Source organism: Ictidomys tridecemlineatus, chromosome 4 (assembly GCF_052094955.1).
Source record: "Ictidomys tridecemlineatus isolate mIctTri1 chromosome 4, mIctTri1.hap1, whole genome shotgun sequence".
Taxonomy (NCBI): Eukaryota; Metazoa; Chordata; class Mammalia; order Rodentia; family Sciuridae; genus Ictidomys; species Ictidomys tridecemlineatus.
Window position 1 is genome coordinate 141,951,772 of NC_135480.1, and position 23,502 is coordinate 141,975,273.

The window sequence follows — 23,502 nt, forward strand, 5'->3', positions numbered from 1 at the left end:
TCAGATAATCAGTTAGGTGTAAACCAGGTCCCAAGGCATGCCTGAATAAGCAGGAACAAGAGGACCAGAGTGCAAACATGTAGATTTTATGTGGTTTTTCCAGTAACATAAAGTGAAAAACAACTTTGCCCTTTAGGTAGCCTATATGCTGGGTTTAAAATTAACTAATAAGAAACCTATTGCTTACCGTGGGCGAAAACTGTCCCTTTACCCTATAAATATCTCTGTATCCCCAAGCCCAGGGTGCCAGCTCACCAAAGCTCTGGCTGAGGTTCTGCTGGGCACCCACAGGCGCCTGTGTCTCAATAAACCACCTCATGCTTTTGCAGCCAGTGTTTTGTGTGATTCTCCTTGGACAGGGAAATGGGGGTCTTTCATTAGTAGTTGGGATTATAGCCACAGGTAACCCGAATCCATCATCTCCTATTCTTATACATATCCAAGAGCTCATGAATTTCAGTTCTTAACTTCTTTGAATCTCAGTCCTTATCTGTACATTGAGGTGGATCAGAATTCTAATTCCCAGTTCTTGAAAAAAAAAAATTGAGTTCTACACATAGTAGGTCCTTAATAATTGGGTAAAACAATTCTTTGAAGTCTTACAAGAACCATGTCTTTCAAATGAGTACAAAGAAGACATATGTATATGTACTTCAAAACTTGGGATCCAAGTTTGGAGTTTTTCTGTAAAATACAAATACATACATTATTGGAATGAAAAACAAAAATCTCACTAATTTAAGATTAAAAATAAACTTTTTTGGAAAAAATTCTTATTTCTGGGTATGCTGCTTTGACTTCTGCCCCAGAAGTCAGGGTTTATTTCCCACCATCATTAGAAAAGGATGCAAGGTTTTGATTAAGAGGAAAGGCTCATCAGTTAACTCAAAACATTTGACAGTGTTATTCTTGCAGTAGCCAGGATATCTGAAGTTGTCTTGGCCCTGGAATGTAAACACACATTCCACTCATTTTACTCTTTCATTCCAGAACCTGCCAGAGGGTAAGGTTTGTTTGATGTTACTACTTCTTAAACCTGTTTCATCTTGTTTCTGCAATTGTGTCAAACTTCAGTTTTGCTTTTATGAAAACCAAAAGGCCAATGCCTTTACAAACATACTTACATGATATATGGACTACTGGGTACAGTTAATTTTCATTTCTTCAACCAATGAATTGCTTTCACAATCATAAACTCTACCTCAAGTGCCACATCACATGCTTTAAGAAAAAAAAAAGCTTTTAAGAGACACAGATTTCGAGGGTGAAAGGAATAAAAAAGTGAACTAAAGACAACCAGATTTTTCTATCACAGAAAGGCATGCACAAAACCTTAATTACGACATTTCAAAATCGAAATGGACTACGTTTTTCCTACAAAAATTATTCGTAGCAAGAAAAAGAGCTATTTTAAGCAAACTGTCAGGCCTTTAATTTTCTACGCTCTAAGTAGAAAATCTAAAAAAAAAATTCACTTTTACTTCCTAGATCCAGATTCCTTTCTCTCGTCTTCTTTTCAAGCATTAATTTAAAAATTTTAACTCGTTTGAAAGGCTGCTTTGAAATTCACAAGCCCAAATTGGCACGCGGTACAAAAGCAGGACACCATCACGGTCAAACAAACTCATTCCGCCGCGACGTCTTTGGTCTTCCTCGAGTAGGGACAAGAAAGCCACGAGCCTCCGAAACGCCCCGGGACTAGCTGTTCAAAAGGACCGGCACCCTCCGTTCAACTTTGCTCCAGGAGCTCTGGGGCACCTGGCGGAGGGCGTGGGGCGCAAGCGTTTGTCCCTTGGAGAGTATTTTGGGGACCCTCCCTCTAGGGCCTAAGGTGACTTTGCAAGCCAGTCTGCAGCGTTTTCTCCAAGGTTTAGAAACTCGTTTACCCAAACGGAGGTAAACCCACCTGCCCATCTCCGGGGGCCGCCAATCCAGCGGGCACCACGCCCCGGCCGCGGGCGGGCTGACCCGGAAGTGCTCGGCGGCAGCGGCGCGCCCAAACTGGCGCACGCGCGCGCGCTCCCCGCGGAACTCCCGCCGGCGGCTCTGCTCTCCCGGAGGCGCGCTCGAGCCGCCGTGGCCGCCGCCAACATGGCCGAGACAAGCGAAGAGGTGGCGGTGCTGGTGCAGCGGGTGGTGAAGGACATCACCAACGCCTTTAGGAGGAACCCGCACATGTGAGTCGCGCCTCTCCTCCGCCACCGGGGGTAGTCGGGGCGGGCTGGAGCGGGACCACGCCTGGAGCCGACCTCGGGCGGCGGGCGGACCGTGGGTTCTGGCCCACGCGCCCTTCCGAGGAAGCTGAGCGAGGTCGGGCGGACCCGTCTGCCCCGGGGGGCCGGCTTTCTGGGTGTCCGGACGCGCTGGCGGGCGAGTCTATTAGAAATGACCTGGAAAATTAAGAAGGATCGACTTTGTTTGACACTCTGTCCCCATCCTTTCCCAGGAGTTCTCGGAACTTGAATGACTTCACCTTTAGGTTCTCAACCTACATGCGTTTAAGGTACATGGGTACACACAGCAGTGTGGCTCTCTGTGTGCTTTGTAGGCACAACTCTTTCAGCTACATCCCCGCTGTTGCTAAGAGGGCATACCGATCTTCTTATTCTTAACGGGCCAAAACCCCTGTCAGTTTACTAAGTAAAGGTAGTTTGAGGCTGCTTTTGACTTCAGCTTTGCTCATCACAAGATTGTAAAGTGACTCCAATGAAACATTTGGGTTTCGAAGGTTAACAGAGCTTTTTGAAGAGTGAGCCTGTAAGCATAAAGTACTCTGGGATAAAGCTATCAAACCTCGACACTTTTTAGCATGATCTGATTCATAGTTACAAGGAAGCATAATAACGAATTTTTATCCTAGCACTGCTGCCCTTTTAACCGGACATTACAGGACTGATAGACAAGTTATCTCTTCCTGGAACTTCCTTTCCATTTTGCTTCCAGCACTCTGGGAAGATACCACAAGATTGTTCGCGTTCTGACACTTTTCCTTTATTTAACTAGTGAAAAGCAAGCTATTAAAAAGAGTTGTCTACAACATTGTACAAGAGTGAGGGAGAAGCAAGAGTGTAGTTCCTTTTGCATCCCTCCTCATCCCCAGAGAAAGAAACAAAGAATGCAGTTTTGCATTATTTTCACTTTAATTGTTTATGGAGTTTATTTTAAATATTTTATCCTTTAAAATGGAGCACATGAATTATTCTTTTTAAGTGTTCCACCCCTTCAGCTTTTCTGCCTAAAAGAAGTACCAAACCTACATTTTAACAAAGTGTTCTTTTCCTCCAAGGTGATGCTAAAAGAATTAAGAAGCCCTCAGATGTCTTGCTCCCTTGTGGCACACAATTGGACACCTGCAACTGTGCCTCATTAAAAACAAAACACTGCTGACCTCAAAAAACACCTGCCACCTCTGACAGGACACCCTTCCTTTCGTTTATGACTGTTGCCTTTTTCAAAAATCAGTATTTGGAATAACTTCCTGGCAGTAACCATAGTGGTTGCTGGGCTTTGTAAAGAATGCTTTGATGCCTGGTTGCATGTCAGCCTTTCAATCCTTATTTGAAACTGGGAGCTTCAGTACAAATAAGACACACCCTCAAAAACAAGTTGGACTAATGAAGATCCTCTTTTCTCGTCACTGGTGTTATTTTTCTAGAAGAAATTGGAGCAGAATTAGGAGTCTAATAAATACAGTAATCACTTTAGTTTCTCTTTGAGGTAGACTAAATGTATCATTTTCTATTTGAAAAAACAGACTATTTCTGATTGAGTGTTAATGGGTTTGGCAGGTTGACACAATGCAGTTTGGAACTTGTCCCAATTCTTCTGGATCATATTTATCAAAACTCATAAAGGACTTAAACCCTTTAAGTCCTAAAAATACAAACCTTCCCTTCATATTTTTCTGTGAAATGTCATTAAAATATCTTGAACCAGTATGCAACTTAAAATTTTATTAATAAGCATTGGGGTCATTTAGGATTTAAAAGTTAGCGATAAGTTAGGTGTCTGAAATAATTTGAAATAATGGCATGTAACATAGATCTGAGACATTTAAATAGCTTCATTAGCTTATTTAATATTAGCAGCTGTATTTTAGCCCATATTTCTTACAGTAAAAATAACTTCAATAATATTGTAATGCATCTTTTAAAATTTCTTATAATTTGGGTTTTTTTTAATTGCTGGTACCTGTTTCTGTAATTTAGCCATTTTACTTCCTAAATAAGGGGTTATGTATTTATTTTAAAAAGGAAGAATGTTGTTACCTTTAACATCAGTATCTATTTACAATATTTTAAAAGTTTTATTCTTTTTGTTTTCCTTTTTTTTCCGAACACAAGGTAGATTATAATTTTGTTTGTCGACATCTACTCCTTTGAATATATTGACTTTTGCCTACATAGAAATAGCTAATCAGGAATAGTCAAAGGTACAGTAAGTGAGATGTGGATTCATTATCCTCTGTCAGCCTCAGTTTCCTCTTGATCTTGTAAGGCTAATGAGAACACAAGAAAATCATCTCACATAGTCTTACTTAGTTGCCATTAGGCAAATACTAGACTCAACCTGAATCTCTATGTTCTTTGCTGAAAATATAGTGACCAAATGAATGATGAATATGAAATACTTTATAAAATGGAAAATAACCTAGCAAATTTTGTTTATATTCATTAGTTGACTCTTAGAGAATCCTTATTCATTCTCTGTAACTAAAGGCTTGATCTAGGGATAGGCATTATCCCAACATACAGACCTTATATTAATGTGGAAAACAGCTGTTTACAGTGTAATCAGGGTCACATTAAAGTTATGAATAATAATATTTTTACTGTATTGATTGTTTAACAGTTTTGAGGTGCTAAAGGTACCATCTTCACTGTATGGAATAAGAAGATGTATAAAATAATATTTCTTGTACTGAAGGCACTCAGAAATTTCTGATGATGAAAATGTTCTGTATCTGTGCCATACTAGCCATATGTAACTGTCAAACACTTGAAATTAGCCTAATGTGAATGAGTAATCAAATTTAAATTTTTTTTTGCTTTAAGTTGATTTATGGCCTCATAAGTCCAGTGACTACTGTATTACATGGTCTAGATCTAGCTGAAGGCCTAAGATCCACAGGCTTGAACAGTAAAGTAACCTTGCAAAGCAGTTAACAGTAAAGGCTGTATTAACAGTATGGTAAGTACATACTGTGAGTGTTAGAAGTAGAGGGGAGGCTGGGGATATCTGGGCTCTTAGGGGAGGTGGATTTTAAGCTAATTGAAGTCTGGTTAAGATTTAGAGTCTCAGGCTAAGATGTTCTAAGAGCAGAGAAATAACCAACAGTAGCAAAATGAGAAGCTACTGAAGAGACAGATCATGAAAGTCTTTAGCTGTCAGGTTGAATTTATTTCATTCCATTCATATGTTCTGCAAAAGAGCACCTCTTTTGACAGACACAGTGCTTGTTTCTGGAGGTAGTAGACTAGGAGTTGGGTGTCAGGCCAGACATGGAATCCTGTCCTTTAGTGGAACTTAAAACAAATCAGTATATACAGATTATGAAAAGAGGCAGAAAGAGTAATTATTAAGAGTGTTTTGAAAGAATAATAACAGGGAGGCCTTACTTAGATTAGAAGGTCAAGATGCTTCTTTCTGAGAAAATAGTAATTAATAAATTGAAACGAGAGGGATGAAGGATACTTGGTTTGGGAAAGTATACTTCTAAGCAGATCCTAGTGAAAATCTGTAAGGAAATAGAATGACAGGCACTTTTAAATTGTCTGCCAGTTGAATTGAAGAATAGGAAACCAAAAGATCTAAAGTTTTCTTTTTTTATTGCTGCCAGGGATTGAACTCAGGGGCACTCTATGACTGAGGCACATCCCCAACCCTATTTTGTGTTTTTATTTAGAGCCAGAGTGTCACTGAATTGCTTAGTGCCTCAATTTTGCTGAGGCTGGCTTTGAACTCTCAATCTTCCTGCCCCAGCCTCCCAAGACACTGGGATTACAGGAATGTGCCACCACGCCCGGCCAGGATCTACAATCTTGTGTTAGGATTTTATATTTAAATTTTGTTGAAACAGTAGTATCATTGTAAAAGTTTGGTTATAGGGTTTGAGAGACATTTATTTACTGACTGCATAAACAAGACTGTTTTCTCATTTGTAAAATGAGAATCAATTTTTGCTGTTCAAGATTATTGTGCAGAATAAAAGAAATCATGTAAAACCTAATACAACTTTATAATAAACAATATACAGTAGTCATTTGTGTAGCTTTTTTCTAAGAGCTGTAATGTAATTTTAGTGACATACAAAGCTGATAGTCCAATGAGAAAGTCTGGGAGGTCTCTGAAGTATCTTAATCACTAGTAGAGTTTCAGTTATCAATTGGCAAGAGTCATTAGATATTTCACTATTATTTGGTCTTTGTGGAAAGAACTCCACATTAATAAAAAAGAATAACAGAAACCAAAGTATTATTAGATTAAAAAGGTATGTGCCATTTTTCTGAATACTTAGGCTGTTTTCTGTTCAGTATGCAACATTACAAGGGTTCAGATTTAGTATTTGGAGATTGTCCATTCTTTCTAAGAGGGAAGCTGGTCAATACTTTAGTGAATACTATGTGAATTTATTCTAGTTGACTTATGATGTTTCTGAAGAGTACAGACAAGAAAAACTAAGGGTGGATCAAAGTCAATAGCCATGTTATGTGAACCTTGAACTTCATCAGGAAGCCAGTGGAACCCTTAAGACTATTTTGTGAGGAAATAACCAGAAATGTATTTGATATTTATAGTACATTCATTATAGCCATTAAAATATAATTTAATTATGTAGAAAAACGTTTAATGTGAATTGCTAAGTTTTATTTACAAAGAATTATGTCCAGTATTTCACTTTTAGTAAAATACATAGGGGGAAAAAGGGGCGGGGGTGAGTACCCAGACATTAATATTGGTAGAGAGATGACAGATTGCTTTTAGGTTTTTTGGTTTTTTTTCACACCTTTTCCTTGAATATGAAATTAGAATTTAAGCTGCCAGAACTCTAGAAGGAATTGGTCTAAATGCTATTTTGCTTTTCACTCTACTGCCAGGGGTTTGATCTAAGTATTAGGAGGCCCAGATTCTTAATTTAGCTGCTAGCCTTAGGTAATCCCTTTAACCCCATTGAACTTCAGTTTCCTCATCTGATAAAATGAGACTAGAGGAATGAGGTCCCTTGCAATTTTAGAATGATTCTGGAATCTTGTTCTAAATTGTCTGAAAAAAAGTGGACTATGACCTAAGGGACTAGGCACAGAAATCTGAAATCAAACTGTTATTTGGAAGCTGACTGACCTGCCTATAAAGTAAATGTTTTTTTTTTTTTTTTTTTTTTTTAAGAAAACATCAAAATCACTGTATATAAGGGTCAGATAACTTGGCAAAGGCTTAATATTCTTTTCCTCAACTTCTCATTATCTATTAACCAAGGAACTTCACTGGCTGACCTCAGACTCTTAAATGAATTAATGATAACATACTTCATTTTTGCTTAGTACTTGGTAGTTTACCACATTCTTCACATTGTATCACTTTTTTTTATAACAGGGAAGACATTATTTTCCCTGTATTTCAGATGAAGATCCTGATGTCAAGTGACTTAGCAGATTCACATTAATTGTCATTGGTAGACTAATTACAATCTTGGAATTTCCACCGAGTGCTTTTGTCTGTACATGTTTTCCCTATAGCTTTGCATTTAGTATGATTGTTTTCCGTCTTACATACAAATAGCTGTTTTGGGGATGGGGATGTGGCTCAAGCGGTAGCTCACTCGCCTGGCATGCGTGCGGCCCAGGTTCGATTCTCAGTACCACATACAAAACAAAGATGTTGTGTCTGCCAAAAACTAAAAAATGAATATTAAAAATTCTCTCTCTCTCTCTCTCTCTCTCTCTCTCTCTCTCTCTCTCTCTCTCTCTCTTAAAACAAACAAAAAAACAAATAGCTGCTGACTTTTTCTGTCATAAAATTTGAAAACTGGATGAGACCAACTCATTTCCTTTACTAAAGGTATAATGCAATTCTACCTCTTTACAAATGAAGAAACTGAGGTCTAAGAAGTGAAAGTGACATTTGACTCATGCTGTTTTCATTACACTATGTTAACAATCAGGGGTATTGTTCCTTTGGAGGGTCAAGAACTTATAACATTTGTAAATTATGTATTTGAATAATCACTGATGTGCAAGGATAATCAGCCTTTTACTAAGCAATTTTTAAGCACCTGATATCTCCAAGGCATTTTTGTGTTTTGAAAGTATTTCTTAAAAGAAGGGTAGTCAATCAAAGCAACGTGTTTTTTAATTGTGCAGATGTCTTTGTTCTATAATTTAGGTAGTTGGGCATTTTATTTTTGGTACAGCTAGTGAGCAAGGCAGGTTTTTACATTTTGAATTTAAGTTTAAAACCAAAAAACCAAAATCGCTTCCCCATAACAGATTATACCAGAAGCCAGGATTTTTTTTAAATTGTTACTGTAACATTTTTTTGACTCCTGCAGTTCTTTGAAGTTTTGTAAGTAATTAGATCTTAACAGAATTTTCTGAATAGTTAAGATTGAAGGATTTTTTTTTCTTTTACTAATTTTAGCTTATTTTTTATATTCTACTTTGTATGGTAATCCTGAGTACCGTCAATTGTCATATATTACTCCAGTATACAAGATGTGTCTAGTTGTTCTAATAATGAATTAGACACATTTTAGCTTAATTTCAAGTATAAATGCAAAACATATTGAAATACTGGACATTATCCTCAGATGCCTTTTTAGCATTGTCCCCGTTCTTCCTACGTAATTTTATTTATATAACTGGAATGACAGAGTGGTAACATTTTATTATAGATACAGACACAACTTTTCAAAAAAATTATCTCTATGTCTGGGACCACTTTTTAAATCTTATTTGCATTTTCAGAATCTAACAAAGTACTCAGTACACTGTAGGTACTTGGAAAAAAGTATGATAGTATTGACATGGCATATTAGAACACCTTTGAATCTACCAAACTTATAAGTCAGGACAAAAAATCTTAGGTCCCACAAGCTTCTCAAGAGTTAAATTAGTTAGAATTGTAGTGACTTGCATCCCCTAGGGTACCCTTGTTTATTGATATATCCCTGTGTTGCTAATGAAGTGATCAGTAGAAAGTAGGTTGCCTCTGAGCTCTCTAAGAGTTTCTAGGGGGGATTTTATTTTAGATCCACAACCCTTTACCAATTTGTGATGATGAGCTAACAAAACGGGGTTTTTCTTAAAACCTGCAGTTGAACAGGTTTGCCCCCTGTGGTAGTAGTCTATAGAATAACTATGTTCTTGGCAAGGGAATCCCAGGGACTTATACCATACACAAACTCTGAAACCTAGTTTTTCATTCTGTTTTTTAAAGACACATTTTAAAAATCTATAGATACTCAGGGGTTGGGGTTGTAGTTCAGTGGCAGAGCCTAGCACGTGTGAGGCACTGGGTTCAATCCTTAGCACTGAATAAAATAAACAAATAAAGGCATTCTGTCCATCTACAACTATAAATTTTTTAAAAAAAATTCATAGATACTAAGCATTATTTATTTCAACTACTTTTATTATAAGAATTCTCGTTATTTATTGAATAAAGGTCATTCTATTTGAGAAAGGATGCTTCATGTAGGCAAGATAGGTTTAGCAAAACATTTTTTGTTTGCTGGTTTACTATGTTGTTAAGTTAAGTGACCTACATATTGCTTATTAAATCTCAGCTTACATTGTGGTCAAGGAGGGATATTGATGCTACCACAAATCAAAATAATCAAATTCTGAAATGTATTTTGTGTTTTGACTTTTACTAGGGTGTTTTGTTTTGTTTTGTTTTCAGAAGAGTAGAAAGGGGGAAAATGGCTTACGAACAACATAACTTTGATAATTTGTGTTTGTTCCATATACATTTATTAGCAGGCAGGCTGAAACAGTTTGTGCAGTTTTTTAAAACAGGAGTAATATAAGTAACTAAACGATTTAAAATATAAAAATAAAATTCTTTCTCAATTCCTTTCTTTCTCCAAAAATTTCTTGATATCCTTCCAAGAAAAATTTTAATGTATCTGTATATTGTTAAAGAAATTATACAAAAGGCTTTGTGCTGTACATTGTGTTTAGCATTTTTTAAAAAATTTCATTTAGTATACCTTGGCAAACTTTTCATATCAGCATATTCAAATCTATGTTATTATTTAACAATTTTTATATGAATGGGCTATTCTTAGTTTACCAGTCTTACATTGATAAACATATAGATTGTTTACTGTTTTGTTGCAATGTTGTAGTGAAAATCCTATCTGTATATTTTAGAACAGGATCATTTGAGCAGTGAAGTTGTTGGGTCAAAAGGAATGAGCATTTATAATTTTGAAGACATTTTCAAATTGCCATCCAAAGGTATCAATTTTAACTCCTGTCAACAGAGAGTAATGCAGCATACTCATTTTCCATACTCTTTTCATTGTCAACAACCCAAGGTTTTTTTGTTATTGTTTTTTATTTCTACTAGTCTAGTAGGTAAGCTAAATAATATTTTAAAGGGAAATATTTTTTAAGTATTCTGAAGAATTAGGAAATTTTTGAAAAGCCCAAAACCATCTTTATTTCTTTTTTATGTTTTACATATTAAGAGATGAAATTGGCCTGATCCCATGCCCTGAAGCAAGGTATAACCGAAGTCCCATAGTCCTGGTTGAAAACAAACTTGGTGTGGAGAGCTGGTGTGTCAAGTTCCTTTTACCATACGTCCACAATAAGCTCCTTTTGTACAGAACGAGAAAGCAATGGCTGAACAAAGATGGTAAGTATCAATCATGTGTCTTCCTCTGGTTTTTAGAAGCAGCTTGGAACATAGTGAGAAAAGCCCTCGTTTGGTTGTTGATATTCCTGGATTCCAGTTTCAATTCTTCCCTTCACTGCCTGGGCATGTGTGAGGTGAGGAATTTGGACTAGATCATTAGTTTTCAGATTTTGCAACCACAGTGATTATATGGCAGTGCCTTAAGCAGAATTCTAAGCCACCTGCTACGACCAGAACAGTTTTGATTTACCTGTTAATAATTGAGGTCATTTTAAAGATTTTATTCGAAGATCGAATCTTATGGCTTTTAAATAAAAAATTTGACTATTACTGAAGAGGGCTGTTACCCTACTCCTGTTACCTTTGATTTCTGATCCTTTAGCATTTCATGGGCAATAGAAATTGTTTTTGTAGCACTGCAGATGAGATAACAGAGGTGTGGTGGTGGTAGTTATACTGTGAACCAGCCCAATGATTTATGAATATACCATTGCACTGTGAATCCTAATTGAGCTGTGGCCTTCTGAGTCCTGCTTTTGTGCTGAAATGGGGGTGGAGGAATCAGAGCATCCAATCTCCAAAACAATTCTTTACTGCAAGAGATAGTCCTTAATTACCCACCTGGTTTTTTTCTTAGCATTCTCTCAAATTAGCCTCTGTGTTTATCCTTTTGGTCTCACCTTAGGTCTTACTTTGGGGCAGAGTAGTCACCTAACACCATATCCTGAACTGTTTTTATAAAGCTTCTTTCTCTTCCCACATACAGCAGTACGTTCAAAAGTGCTCAGTGTGCCTGTGGGCTGATTTTGAATGAGAACTTTGTTTTCTGGAGAATTTTAATTACCAGTTTGGTAGCCATTACCAAGGGCCTACTCATACCAGAAGCTATTCTAAGTACTGTGGAAGATAAAAGATGAATAATACATGGTCCCTTTATTTCAGAAGTTTATAGTTGAGTGACAGTGTCTTTGAGGGTGTGAGATGGAGAAGAGTGTTGCCAAAGGTATCATATACTGATTTTTCTAAATGCATCTTGGCATTGGCCTTAATATATTGTCATAATAGGTTAACCCTTTTCCTGTTAGACCATAAAAAGAGTCTGCTTTGAAGATTTAATAAGAAGTAGTTTCTATTTTGCATTTGATTGTTTCGCTTGATGTTTTATTTAGCTTTTTGTTGCTGTGACCAAAAGAACTGACCAGAAGGAAAAATTTATTTGGTGTTCAAAGGTTCAAAGGTCTCAGTCCATAGATGGCAGGCTCCATTGTTCTGTATCTGAGGTGAGACAGAACATCATGGAGGAAGGTGTGCATGGAGGAAAGCAGACATGACAATCAGAAAACAAAGAGATCCCCTCACCATGGACAAAATATAAACTCTAAAAGCACACCCCCAGGGGTCCACCTCTTCCAGCCATACCTTACCTACAGTTACCACACAGTTAATACTTTTCCATGGATTAATGTACTGATTAGGTTAAGGCTCTCATTACACAATCATTTCACCTCTAAACTTTCTTATAGTATCTTAACATACGAGCTTTTCTGGGATACTTCATATCTAAACCAATAGTTCTTTAATATATATTTTTCAATTATATCAACTTAGATATAAATTTTGAGGTAAAAGTTTAGACATAAATGTAAGGGTATTTGTCTTTCGGTAGATCCATTACAATATCATAGGCTTCAGTAACATTGAGGTAGAAGTTAATATCATGAATCCTTTATGTTATTTTTGCCAAACAAAGCTGCATTGTTTGTATTTTGATAAGAAATATACAATTGAGCCAATATATAACTAATTTTACAGGTGGGGGGTGCTGGTGGAGTGGAAAAGAAACAGTTTTTAAAAGCCAAAGGCTGTGTTGGTTTCAGAGCATTAGCTTTTGCCCATTCATGTATGCTAACTCTACCCACCTCCTTCCTGTGTCCATCTACATCCTTCTTTCCATTTCTGTTTCTTGCCCTTCTGGGCTCTGTGGCTTTGTTCTATCTCCTTATCACATACGTTTAGTCTTGATAGGCCCAGGAGGACCCTTGAAGATTAGATGGTTAAGCTCACTCACTCAAATATCTGGGGTCTTAGCTTTAAGTTCTGTAGTGACTACATATGCATGGAAGTAGGTTTTGAGTTTATCCCTATCATGTGTCCTTATGGAAGCAATTTTCAATTTCACTTTTTTTTTTTTTTTTGGTGGGCAGGAAGGTGGTTTAATGTGGTATCACATGTAACTCAGGTTTATATTATTAGTAAAAATAAGGAAGTAAATTTCTGATTTGACAGAAAAAGATCTGAAAATTTTAATATGAATATTCTGCTATTTTTATGAACTGAAGCAATTAGAGCATTGAGGTAAATCTTGCTAAGAAATAAAATGTCAAAATTGTTTAAAAAAAAGTTATTTCATGGAAATGGCATTCCTTTAAAACCAGTTTTGAAGAAAATACTATATGTATAAAAAGAGTCAAGTGAAGAAAACTGACAACTTACAGAACAGTTTCACAATGTCAGTGTCTGTATGATTGATCAGGCCAGAATTATAGGCATCCTTGTAAGAATGTATTCTGTAATTCAAGGTAATTTGTACTCCCAAGATAGTTTTTTCCTTCTTGACCAAACTGAATTCATGTTCTTGTTAACATGTCAAGTTCCTTAGATATTTGGAAAATAGTTAGCGATTGGTGGGTGTTTTTTTTTTTTTTAAAGCCTATAATAGTAATAGCCATATTTGCTTTGGGAGAGGAATGATACTATAATTCATATTTTTTAGAAATCCATAGCAAATACAAAGCAAGAAAGAACCCTGACTGGGCAGAGCTTTCTCCTGCACTCTCTCTGAATGTGCCATATTGTTATCTTTTTTCACTCTTACTTTTCTCACAACCACAACACTCTCCTCCTCCACCCCTGCCCAATCCCAATCCAAAACTGAGCTCATTTGTTTTGCTAGCTAGGCCTTCATTATTTCTGGAGAAATGTTATTACTTCATAACTGGTCTACCCCATTTTTATGCTCTTCAATAATCCATGCCCTTCATGCTACCAACTAATCATTTTAAACAATACTTCCAGTAACATTTCTTAAAAACCATTTGAGAGAATCTTTTTTTTTTCTCTTTTTTTTTTAAGAGAGAGAGAGCACGCGCGAGAGAGAATTTTTTTAATATTTATTTTTCAGTTTTCGGCGGACACAACATCTTTGTTTTTTTTGTTTTTTTTTTTTAAAGAGAGAGCGAGAGATAGAGAATTTTAATATTTCATTTTTTAGTTATTGGCGGACACAACATCTTTGTTTGTATGTGGTGCTGAGGATCGAACCCGGGCCGCACGCATGCCAGGCGAGCACGCTACCGCTTGAGCTACATCCTCAGCCCTGAGAGAATCTTTATTGAAATATATATCTGCTTATCTTATTTCATGATGCTTTCAGTCATTGTAGACTTCAGACTCTTCAGCATAGTATTCAAGGCTTTTCACGTCTGTTCCTAGCCTACCTCGCCAGACTTTTCTTCTACTTGATATTCAACATCAAAGGCTGCAGATTCTCCACCCCAAGGCTGACGCTTGTCTACAGATAGGTTATGTTTTGGCTTGTATAAAGTTTTAAAAATTGTTCTTAATTAATTGAATAAATGTGTAAAAATCAGGATGAAAATTGGGATTTCTGTCATCACTTATAAAATCAGAAGGCTTGGCTGTGCAAGTTTATGCACAGCAACAATTGTCCAAGTCTCAGGACCTCTGCTTTTCTTAACTGAGCAAGTCTTGTGGTTTAGCACAGCCTTTTCACACCCCTCAAGTATTGAGTTTTGCTTTGCTGCTCTTTTGATATTCATTTGAACACTTCAGGTATTTGCATATGTAGCCATTTGATATACATGCCTGCCACTGCCTATCTTGGTCAATTCTTTGATGTGGCTGTGTTGTTCTGCCTTACTTTTCTGCCTTTGCTGAGGCCAGTCTCCTGTCTTAATTTCATCACTGGTGTGGTTGTCAGCTTAAGCACACACATGCATATACACAGACTGAACAATGTGAAGCCTGGTAGACAGGAAACAATAATTCTTTGCACTCTTATGGATAAGAGTCCTTTATTCAGATGACTTGCATAATAGTAACTCTACACTATATTCTAGTTAATTATTTGAACACTGCTTTTACCTGCTGAATAGTAAATTTGTTAGGAACAGGGAATATGACTCCTCTTTCTTTGTTTACTTGTCAAACAAATAATGAATTTGGTAAGCAAGAGTTCTAAACTTGAGTCTGGTTGTTTATTCATTGTGTATTTCTTAGCAAGATTTACCTCAATGTCAAGTTCCTTAGGTATTTGGAAACAGTTAGCGATTGGTGAGTTTTTTTTTTAAATCCTATAATAATAATAGCCATATTTGCTTTGGGAGAGGAATGATACTATAATTCCTCTTTATAGTTTAACCTTGAGCCTCTCTTCGTGAGAAATCTGAATATACTTGAGGAAGAGATTAACCAATCCAAGTTGACCTTGGATTTATTTCTAGATGCATGAAAATCTTTCTCTATCAGAGACAGTTTTCAAATCCAGTTACCATTATGATGTACTCCTGGCCTTGGACCATTTCTAGAATTGCAATGCAACAAAGAAAGCGAATGAATTTTCCCTGACTTCTGTAGTATCCTTATGTTCTTTCCCTGTGACAGCTGGAATTTAGCTACTTTCTTATGTATAGTGTGTCCTGACTAATTTTTTTCCCCCTATGCGTTGGTCATATATTGGAGTGTGTATAAGGAACATTTATTTGCTGGTATATGTTCTGGCATTTGGAGAGAGGTCTCTTTAACTTCAAGATATTATAAGACTTTCAATACCTCTCACCTTTGGATAAGGCTACAGAGGAAATGTTGATTATATACGTTTATCTTTAGATCTTTGCTTCATTCCTTTGTACAAGGGCAGAATATTTGCTGACGGTGTGCTAATGTGGAAAGAGCATATGTTTGTAGGAAGACAGACCTGGATTAAATTAAATTAAATTTAGTTCATAAAACTAGTTCAAATTGAAAACTAGAAATAAATCGGAATTGCAAGGAGTAAAAATAATTTCTCAATAATAACATTGAATGCAAATGGCCTAAACTCATACGTTTGCATTCAAAACGTAGACTGGCAGGTTGGATTAAGAAACAAGACTCAACAATATACTATCTCCAGGAGACTCATCTCATAGGCAAAGACATCCACAGAGTGAAGGTAAAAGGATGGGGAAAAAACATATTCAAATGGATCTCAGAAACAATCAGGGACTTCTATCCTCCTATCAGATAAACAAGCAGGGATATCTATCCTCATATCAAGCCCAAGTTAAAGAAGGGACAAGAGAAGGTCATTTTGTACTTAAGGGAATTATATATCAACAAGACATAACAATCGTAAATATTTATGTCCCAAACAGTGCAGCATCCACCTACATCAAACAAACCCTGCTCAGTTTCAAGAATCAAGTAGACCCTGACACAGTAATACTGGGTGACTTCATCTCTCTCACCACTGGATAGATCCTCCAAACAAAAACTAAATAAAGAAGTTATAGAACTGAAAAAATATAATTAATAATTTAGACTTAACAGACATATATAGAATATTTCATCCGTGAATGACTGAATATACTTTCTTCTTAGCAGCACACGAATCCTTCTCTAGAATATACCATATGATAGGCCACAAAGCAACTCTTAACAAATAATAATAAAAAAAAAACCAGAGAGATAATACCTTACATTTTGTCATCATAATGAAATGAATTTAGAAATCACAATAAAATAAAAACTAGAAACTACTCTAATACCTGGACACTGAATAATATGCTGTGTAATGACCAATGGATAGCAGGAGAAATCAGGGTGAAATAAAAAAATAATATAAATAAAAATAAATAAAAAAATCCTTAGAGGCAAATGAGAATAGCAACGAACACTATGAAAGCAGTTCTAAGAAAGTTGATTGCATTGAGGTCATTTATTAAGGGAATAGAAAGTCAACAAATAGGTAGTCTAACATTACATCTCAAAGCTCTAGAAAAAGAAGAATAAATAAATAGCAAAAGCAATAGAAGATAGGAAATATTTAAAAGCAAAGCCAAAATTAATTAAATTGAAACAAACAAACAAAAAATAATTCAAGGGGCTGGGGTTGTAGTTCAGTGGTAGAGCACTTGCCTAGCATATGTGAGGCACAAGGTTCAATTCTCAGCACCACATATAAATAAATAAAAATAAAGTTCTATCAGCAACTAAAAAAAAATAGTTAATTTTAAAATTTAAAATTCAGATTACTAAAATTCATGATGAAAAAGGAAATATCATGACAGAGGCTACTGAAATAGAATGATAACCAGAAACTATTTTGAAAATTTATACTCTAATAGAAGATCTTGAAGACATCAACAAAATTTGTAGAGACATATGTCTCTATGTCTTCTAGGGCATATGTCTCATATGACCTACCCAAATTAAATCAGGAGGACATAGAAAATTTAAATAGGTCAATTCCAAGCGATGGAATTAAAACTTACCAACATCAAAAGCCTACCAACCAAGAAAAGCTCAGGAGCAGATGGATTCTCAGCTGAATTCTACCAGACCATCAAAGAAAAACTAACACCAGTGCTCCTCAAGTTATTCCATGAAATAGAAAAGGAGGGAATACTTTCAAACTCATTCTATGAAGCTTGTATTACCTCATACCAAAACCAGACAAAGACACATCAAGGAGAGAAAACTTCAGACTAATATGCCTTATGAACAAAGATGCAAAAATTCTTAATAAAATACTGGCAAATCTCATACAAAAACATATTAAAAAGATGGTGCGCCATGATCAAGTGAGGTTCAACCCAGGGATGCAAGGTTACTTCAACATGAGGAAATCAACCAACATAATATATCACATCAATAGACTTACAGACAAGAATCACATGATTATCTCAATAGATGGAGAAAAAAAGCATGTGACAAAATACAGCACCACTTTATGCTCAAAATTCTAGAAAAACTAAGATAATAGGAACATACTTCAACATTATAGAAGCTACATATGTTAAACCCAAGGCCAACATATTGGAGAAAAATTGAAAATATTCCCTCTAAAAACTGGAAGAAGATAAGAATGCCCTCTTTCATCACTTATCTTCAACATAGTCCTTGAAACTCTAGCCAGAGCAATTAGGCAGAAAAAAGAAATTAAAGGGATACAAATTGGAAAAGAAGAGCTCAAACTATCCCTGTTTGCTGATGACATCATTCTATATTTAGAAGCCCCAAAAAACTCCACCAGAAAACTTGTAGAACTCATGAATGAATTCATCAGAGGAGCAGCATATAAAATTAACACCTGTAAATCAATTCTGTTCCTATAGACCAATGATGATACAGCTGAAAGAGAAGTTAGGAAAATTATCCCATTCACAGAAGCCTCAAAGAAACTAAAAAATACTTGGGAATCAATCTAACAAGAGGGGAAAGACCTCTACAATGAAAACTATAGAACACTAAAGAAAGAAATTGAAGAAGACCTCAGAAGAGAAAAAGATCTCCTGTATTGTTGGATAGGCAGAATTAATATTGTCAAAATGACCATACTGCCAAAAGTGCTATACAGATTTAATGCAATTCCTATTAAGGTTCAGATGATGTTCTTATAGAAATAGACAAAGCAGTCATGAAGTTCATTTGGAAAAATAAGAGACCCAGAATATCGAAAGCAATCCTCAGCAAGAAAAGTAAAGCAGGAGGCATCACAATACCAGGCATTAAATTATACTACAGTATAATAAACAGCATGGTATTGGCACCAAAACAGAAATGAAAACCAGTAGTACAGAATAGAAGCCACAAAGATAAACCCACACAAATATAGCTATCTTATGCTAGACAAAGGCTCCATAAATGTACATTGGAGAAAAGATAGCCTCTTTAACAAATGGTGCTGGAAAAACTGGAAATCCATATGTAGCAAAGTGAAATTAAACCCCTATCTTTCACCCTGCATACAATTCAAATTGGATCAAGGACCTAGGCATTAGACTAGAGACCCTGTGCCTACTAGAAGAAAAAGTAGGCCCAACTCTTCATCATGCCAGCTTAGAAACTGAATTCCTCAACAAAACTCATAAAATACAATAAGTAAAATCAAGAATCTATAAATGGGATAGTATTAGCCTAGAAAGCATCTTCACAGCACAGGAAACAAGAACATGAAAACAAGCCCGTGGAATGGGAGAAAATCTTTGCCACCTGCATCTCAGAGCATTAATCTCCAGGATATACAAAAAACTCCAAAAAAAAAGCCCACAAATAGCCCAATCAATAAATGGATAAAGGAATTGAACAGGCACTTCACAGAAGTACACAGAAGAAGAAATAAAAATGGTCAACAAGTATATGAAAAAATGGTCAACATTTCTAGCAATTAGAGAAAGGCAAATTAAAACTACACTGAGATTTCATCTCTAGTCAGAATGGCAATTATCAAGGATACAAGTAACAATAAATGTTGGTGAGGATGTGGGGGAAAAGGTACACTCATACATTGCTGGTATGACTACAAATGGGTTCAGCCACTCTGGAAAGCTGTATGGAGATTCCTCAGAAAACTTGGAATGGAACCACCATTTGACCCAGTTATCCCACTCCTCAGTATATACCTAAAGGACTTAAAATCAGCATACTATAGTGATAGCCACATCAATGTGTTTAGCAGTTCTATTCACAGTAGCTAAACGATGGAACCATCCTAGGTGCCCTTCTGCAGGTAAATGGATAAAGAAAATGTTATATACACAATGGAATAATACTCAGCCATAAAGAAGAATGAAGTTATGGCATTTGCCAATAAATGGATGTAATTGGAGACTGTGATGCTAACTAAGTAAAATAAGCCAATCCCCCAAAACCAAAGGCCAGTGTGTTCTCTGATATGTGTATGCTAACACAAAATGGTGGGGGTATGGGCAAATAGAAGTTCATTGGATTAGACAATAAGGAGAAGCCAGGAGGGGTATTGATAAGAGAGTAGAATGTATTGGACATAATTTTCCTATGTTCATATATGAATACATGACCAGTGAAACTCCACATCATGTACAACTGCAAGAATGGGATCCTAATTACAATAATTATACTCCTTATGTGTATAATATGTCAAATAACACTGTACTGTCATGTTTATCTAAAAAGAACAAATAAAAATAAAAAATAAAATTTCAATTAATCAGCCCCCTGAAGTTCCTTAACAGCGACCTTAGGCAAATTACTTAAATTCTTCATGTTTCTACACCAAAAGCAGGGAATGCTAATCAAGACCTCAGAGGGTTTCTGTGAGGATCTGTCTCTAATGATATCCAGTATTACTAAACTAGTTACTTTTCTTTAATTAGCCCTTTCCTGCTTCTGACATTCTACTTTACCCCCACCTGTTGCATTTCAATTTGAGTCATGAATCAGGCAGAGTTGGCAGTGTATCAAAGAGGGAGGCACATGGTTCTGTGTATTACCAAGCCCATTAATCGTTGGTGGAGGCTGTTGGATATTTTAAGTCCTGAGATTCATAGAAGTTGGAAAGTATTCCTCTACTCCGTGGTCACTACTCATCCCACTTAGGAAATTCTTTTTCCTCATCTGAAGACATCCAGTCCCAGTATGACCTATGGAACTGGGCTAGAAGATATACCTTGGTAACAGGATTTTTCATTCAGTGTTTACTGTGTGTTGTATACTGCCTGACACTTAATGGTTTTAATCACTTAATACCCCTCTAAGGTATTACAGTTATTAGCTTCAGTTTACAAATAAGAACACTAAAGCACAGTGAGTGACATGCCCAGGAATTCCACTAAATAGGAGAGCTAGGCTGTGTACTCAATAACTTGCTATCACTCTCCTATGAGAAAGCAAAGCTTTGAGTAAACAAAATGTTACTTTGATCAACCACAAATTGAAAAGTGGAGACTTGAGTATTTGCTGTAATTGTGAGTTTTTGCATATTGCTTCTGTACAGAGATCTCTTTTTAATGAAGGGTGAACTTGTCTTCACTTGTAGCAGTTGGGGGAAGAGAGTTATTAGAAGTATATATAGCAACTACCATTTTGTCTTGAGGAAGAAGAGTTCAAGGAATGAAATGCCAGTTTACCTAAGTAGCTTAATGGCTTTTAAAGAGTTGTAGCCATCAAAGAAATTTTGGAGACTTTCTCATCGTGCATAAACCTTTCCACATAGCTACTTATTTAGTAAGTATTTGGGTTTTGATGTTGTCACTTCTCTTACAAGTTTAGAAATTTACAGTTTTACTATAGGAACAACTGACTCATCTGATTTGATTAATTGATGTTGAAAATATTCATTTCTTCGTTGGTAAGTAGCAGTAGTGTTTAGTTGAATAAATACTTATTGAGCAGTTATTTCTCCAAACTGTGGAGAAATGGGATAGATCTCATAAAATACTGTATAATGTTTATCATCCCCATTTCACAGGGAAGGAAACTGAGGTTTCTGTTTTGGTTTTGTTTTGTTTTTTGTGTGAGTTTTTTTGGGTATAGGGATTGAACTCGGGGGGCACCCCACCACTGAGCCACATCCCCAGTCCTATTTTGTATTTTTATTTAGATACAGGGTCTCACTGAGTTGCTTAATGCCTCATTTTTTGTTGAGGCTGGCTTTGAACTCAACCCTCCTGGCTCAGTTTCCTGTGCCACTGGAATTATAGGCATGTACTACCGTACCTGGAAGGAAACTGAGATCTTAAAGAAGTGTTGTAGGTGGTAAGTAGAGAGGCTTGGATGCCAACCCAGGTATTGTGTCTTTTTTTTTTTTTTCTGGTACTGGGAATTTAACTCGGGGACCCTTTATCCCCAGCCTTTTTTTTTTTTTTTAATTTAGAGACAGGGTCTCACTGAGTTGCTTAGGGCCTCAGCCTCCCAAGCCATTGGGAGTGTGCACCACGGGTCCTGGCAGATGTTGTGTCTTTAAGTCTTGTGCTCTTACCGCTCCTCTGTTCTGTGGACTAACGTGGAATTTCTTCTGGGCAGAGACCATATCGTAATCACCCAGCTCAGTGCCTAGGTTGTTATATATGCTTACAGAATTTTTGAGTGAATGAATAATTTGAAGATGTGTTAGGGAGGATCTGTCTCCCTGATTTATAGTTTGATTAAGAGGATAATATTTATTTAAGTAACAAAGTAAGGTACATAGAAAACAGATGAAAGATTTTTTTTCTAGCTAGGTAGGTCAGGAAAGCCTTTATGGGAAAGATACACTTCAGAGTTCCTGAGATATAAAAGGTTTATTGTTATTGGTATAAATATTTGAACACAGGAGGTCATTTCTGGTGAAAAGAATAGCAAGTAGGTAAATCTCAGTTATGTCCAGAGAATAGAAGGTCAACTGATTAGAGATATGTTCCCAGAATGATGGGGTTTGGCTTTAGGTGGAGCATGGCATGTGAAGGGAAATCATGGAAAGCCAGGCAGAAAAGAAATTGGAACCAGGTTCTAGAAGGCTTCATTTTTCTAATACATATCTCCAGCACCCTGTGGTGTAGTCATACTCTACTAACTATAGTGTCTTTAAGAGCTGGCTGTGAAGTTCATGCGTCTTCTCGCATGCCATACTTTTCTATGGTCTTCAGTGCCTTTATAACCATATTCATTTAGTCTCCCCTAGGTGCTCCAGTAACTATTAATTTTGCCTTATAATTATTTATATGGTCTTTCCAACTAGTGGGTAACTTTATCAAGGGTAAAATCTGGTTTCATTTACAATTATATCCATTCTTTCAGTTACAAGGGCTAATTTAATCTTTGCATATTGTCAGTACTTATAATGTTTGTACAATTAAATGACTGATGGCATAGACTAATAAGTTAAAAGTGTATTTTCCTTAGCAAATATTAAAATAGTGCCTAAAACTATTAAAAAATAAAGAAGTTAATTTACATATTTATAGGCATATTATGTTTTTGCATGTAATAACATAATAGGAAGAATGCAGGTCAAAAATAAATGTGTGTTAATCCTGCTGTTTGTTGTATTAAACATTACAGTATGTTCCATAGTGATGAAATCATGGAACTCAAAATAAATGTTATTCTTTTATTAAGATAGTATGAAAATATAATAATTGATTTTTTAAAAAAATATTTTTAGGTGTAGAAGGACACAACACAATGCCTTTATTTTTATATGGTGCTGAGGATCAAACCGGGATCCCACCCATGTTAGGGGAGCGCTCTACCGCTGTGCCACAATCCTAGCCTCAACAATAATTGATTTTGTTAACTAGAATATATTTAAATGACGATAGGATACACTTAAGTGTGTTTGTTTTTAGATTTTAAAAATTTATCTGTTACTTACACACTGAAAATATCCCACTTCATGTAGACAGACATTTCAATTGCACAATTATACATTGATTTGTTAAAAGCACTAAGTTGTCAGATACTAATTCAATGTCTATGGACAAATTGCTTAAACTTTGAGTATCTCATTTTCCCTGTCCATAAAGCTGAGTAAGTGTATCTTGGACCATGATTATGAGAATATAGTGAAAGAATGTGAATAAAGTGCTTAATATGTCTGGTACACAGTAATGGTAAATA

The 23,502-nt window shown here is 36.1% G+C and overlaps 2 protein-coding genes across 6 annotated transcripts in view; one reads left to right on the plus strand and one right to left on the minus strand.

Moving 5' to 3' along the window:
* Nucleotides 1-1,361, minus strand: part of Cfap95 (cilia and flagella associated protein 95) — a 97,400-nt gene extending 96,039 nt beyond the window's left edge. Inside the window, exon 1 of the mRNA XM_078047548.1 lies at nt 1,125-1,361. Within this exon, the coding sequence (XP_077903674.1) occupies nt 1,125-1,126 (2 nt within the window). The 5' untranslated portion in view covers nt 1,127-1,361. The remainder of the gene's footprint in view (nt 1-1,124) is intronic.
* Nucleotides 1,362-2,003: 642 nt separating this feature from the next.
* The window catches only part of Ptar1 (protein prenyltransferase alpha subunit repeat containing 1), a 55,050-nt gene continuing 33,551 nt past the window's right edge, over nt 2,004-23,502 (plus strand). For 2 of the 5 annotated variants that reach the window (XM_078047545.1, XM_078047546.1), the window contains exons 1-2: nt 2,004-2,177; nt 10,694-10,863. In XM_078047545.1, the coding sequence (XP_077903671.1) occupies nt 2,092-2,177; nt 10,694-10,863 (256 nt within the window). In that variant the 5' untranslated portion in view covers nt 2,004-2,091. Of the gene's footprint in view, nt 2,178-10,693; nt 10,864-23,502 lie in introns of those variants that run through there. The other 3 variants (XM_078047547.1, XM_078047544.1, XM_021725621.3) reach the window with 3 other exon arrangements.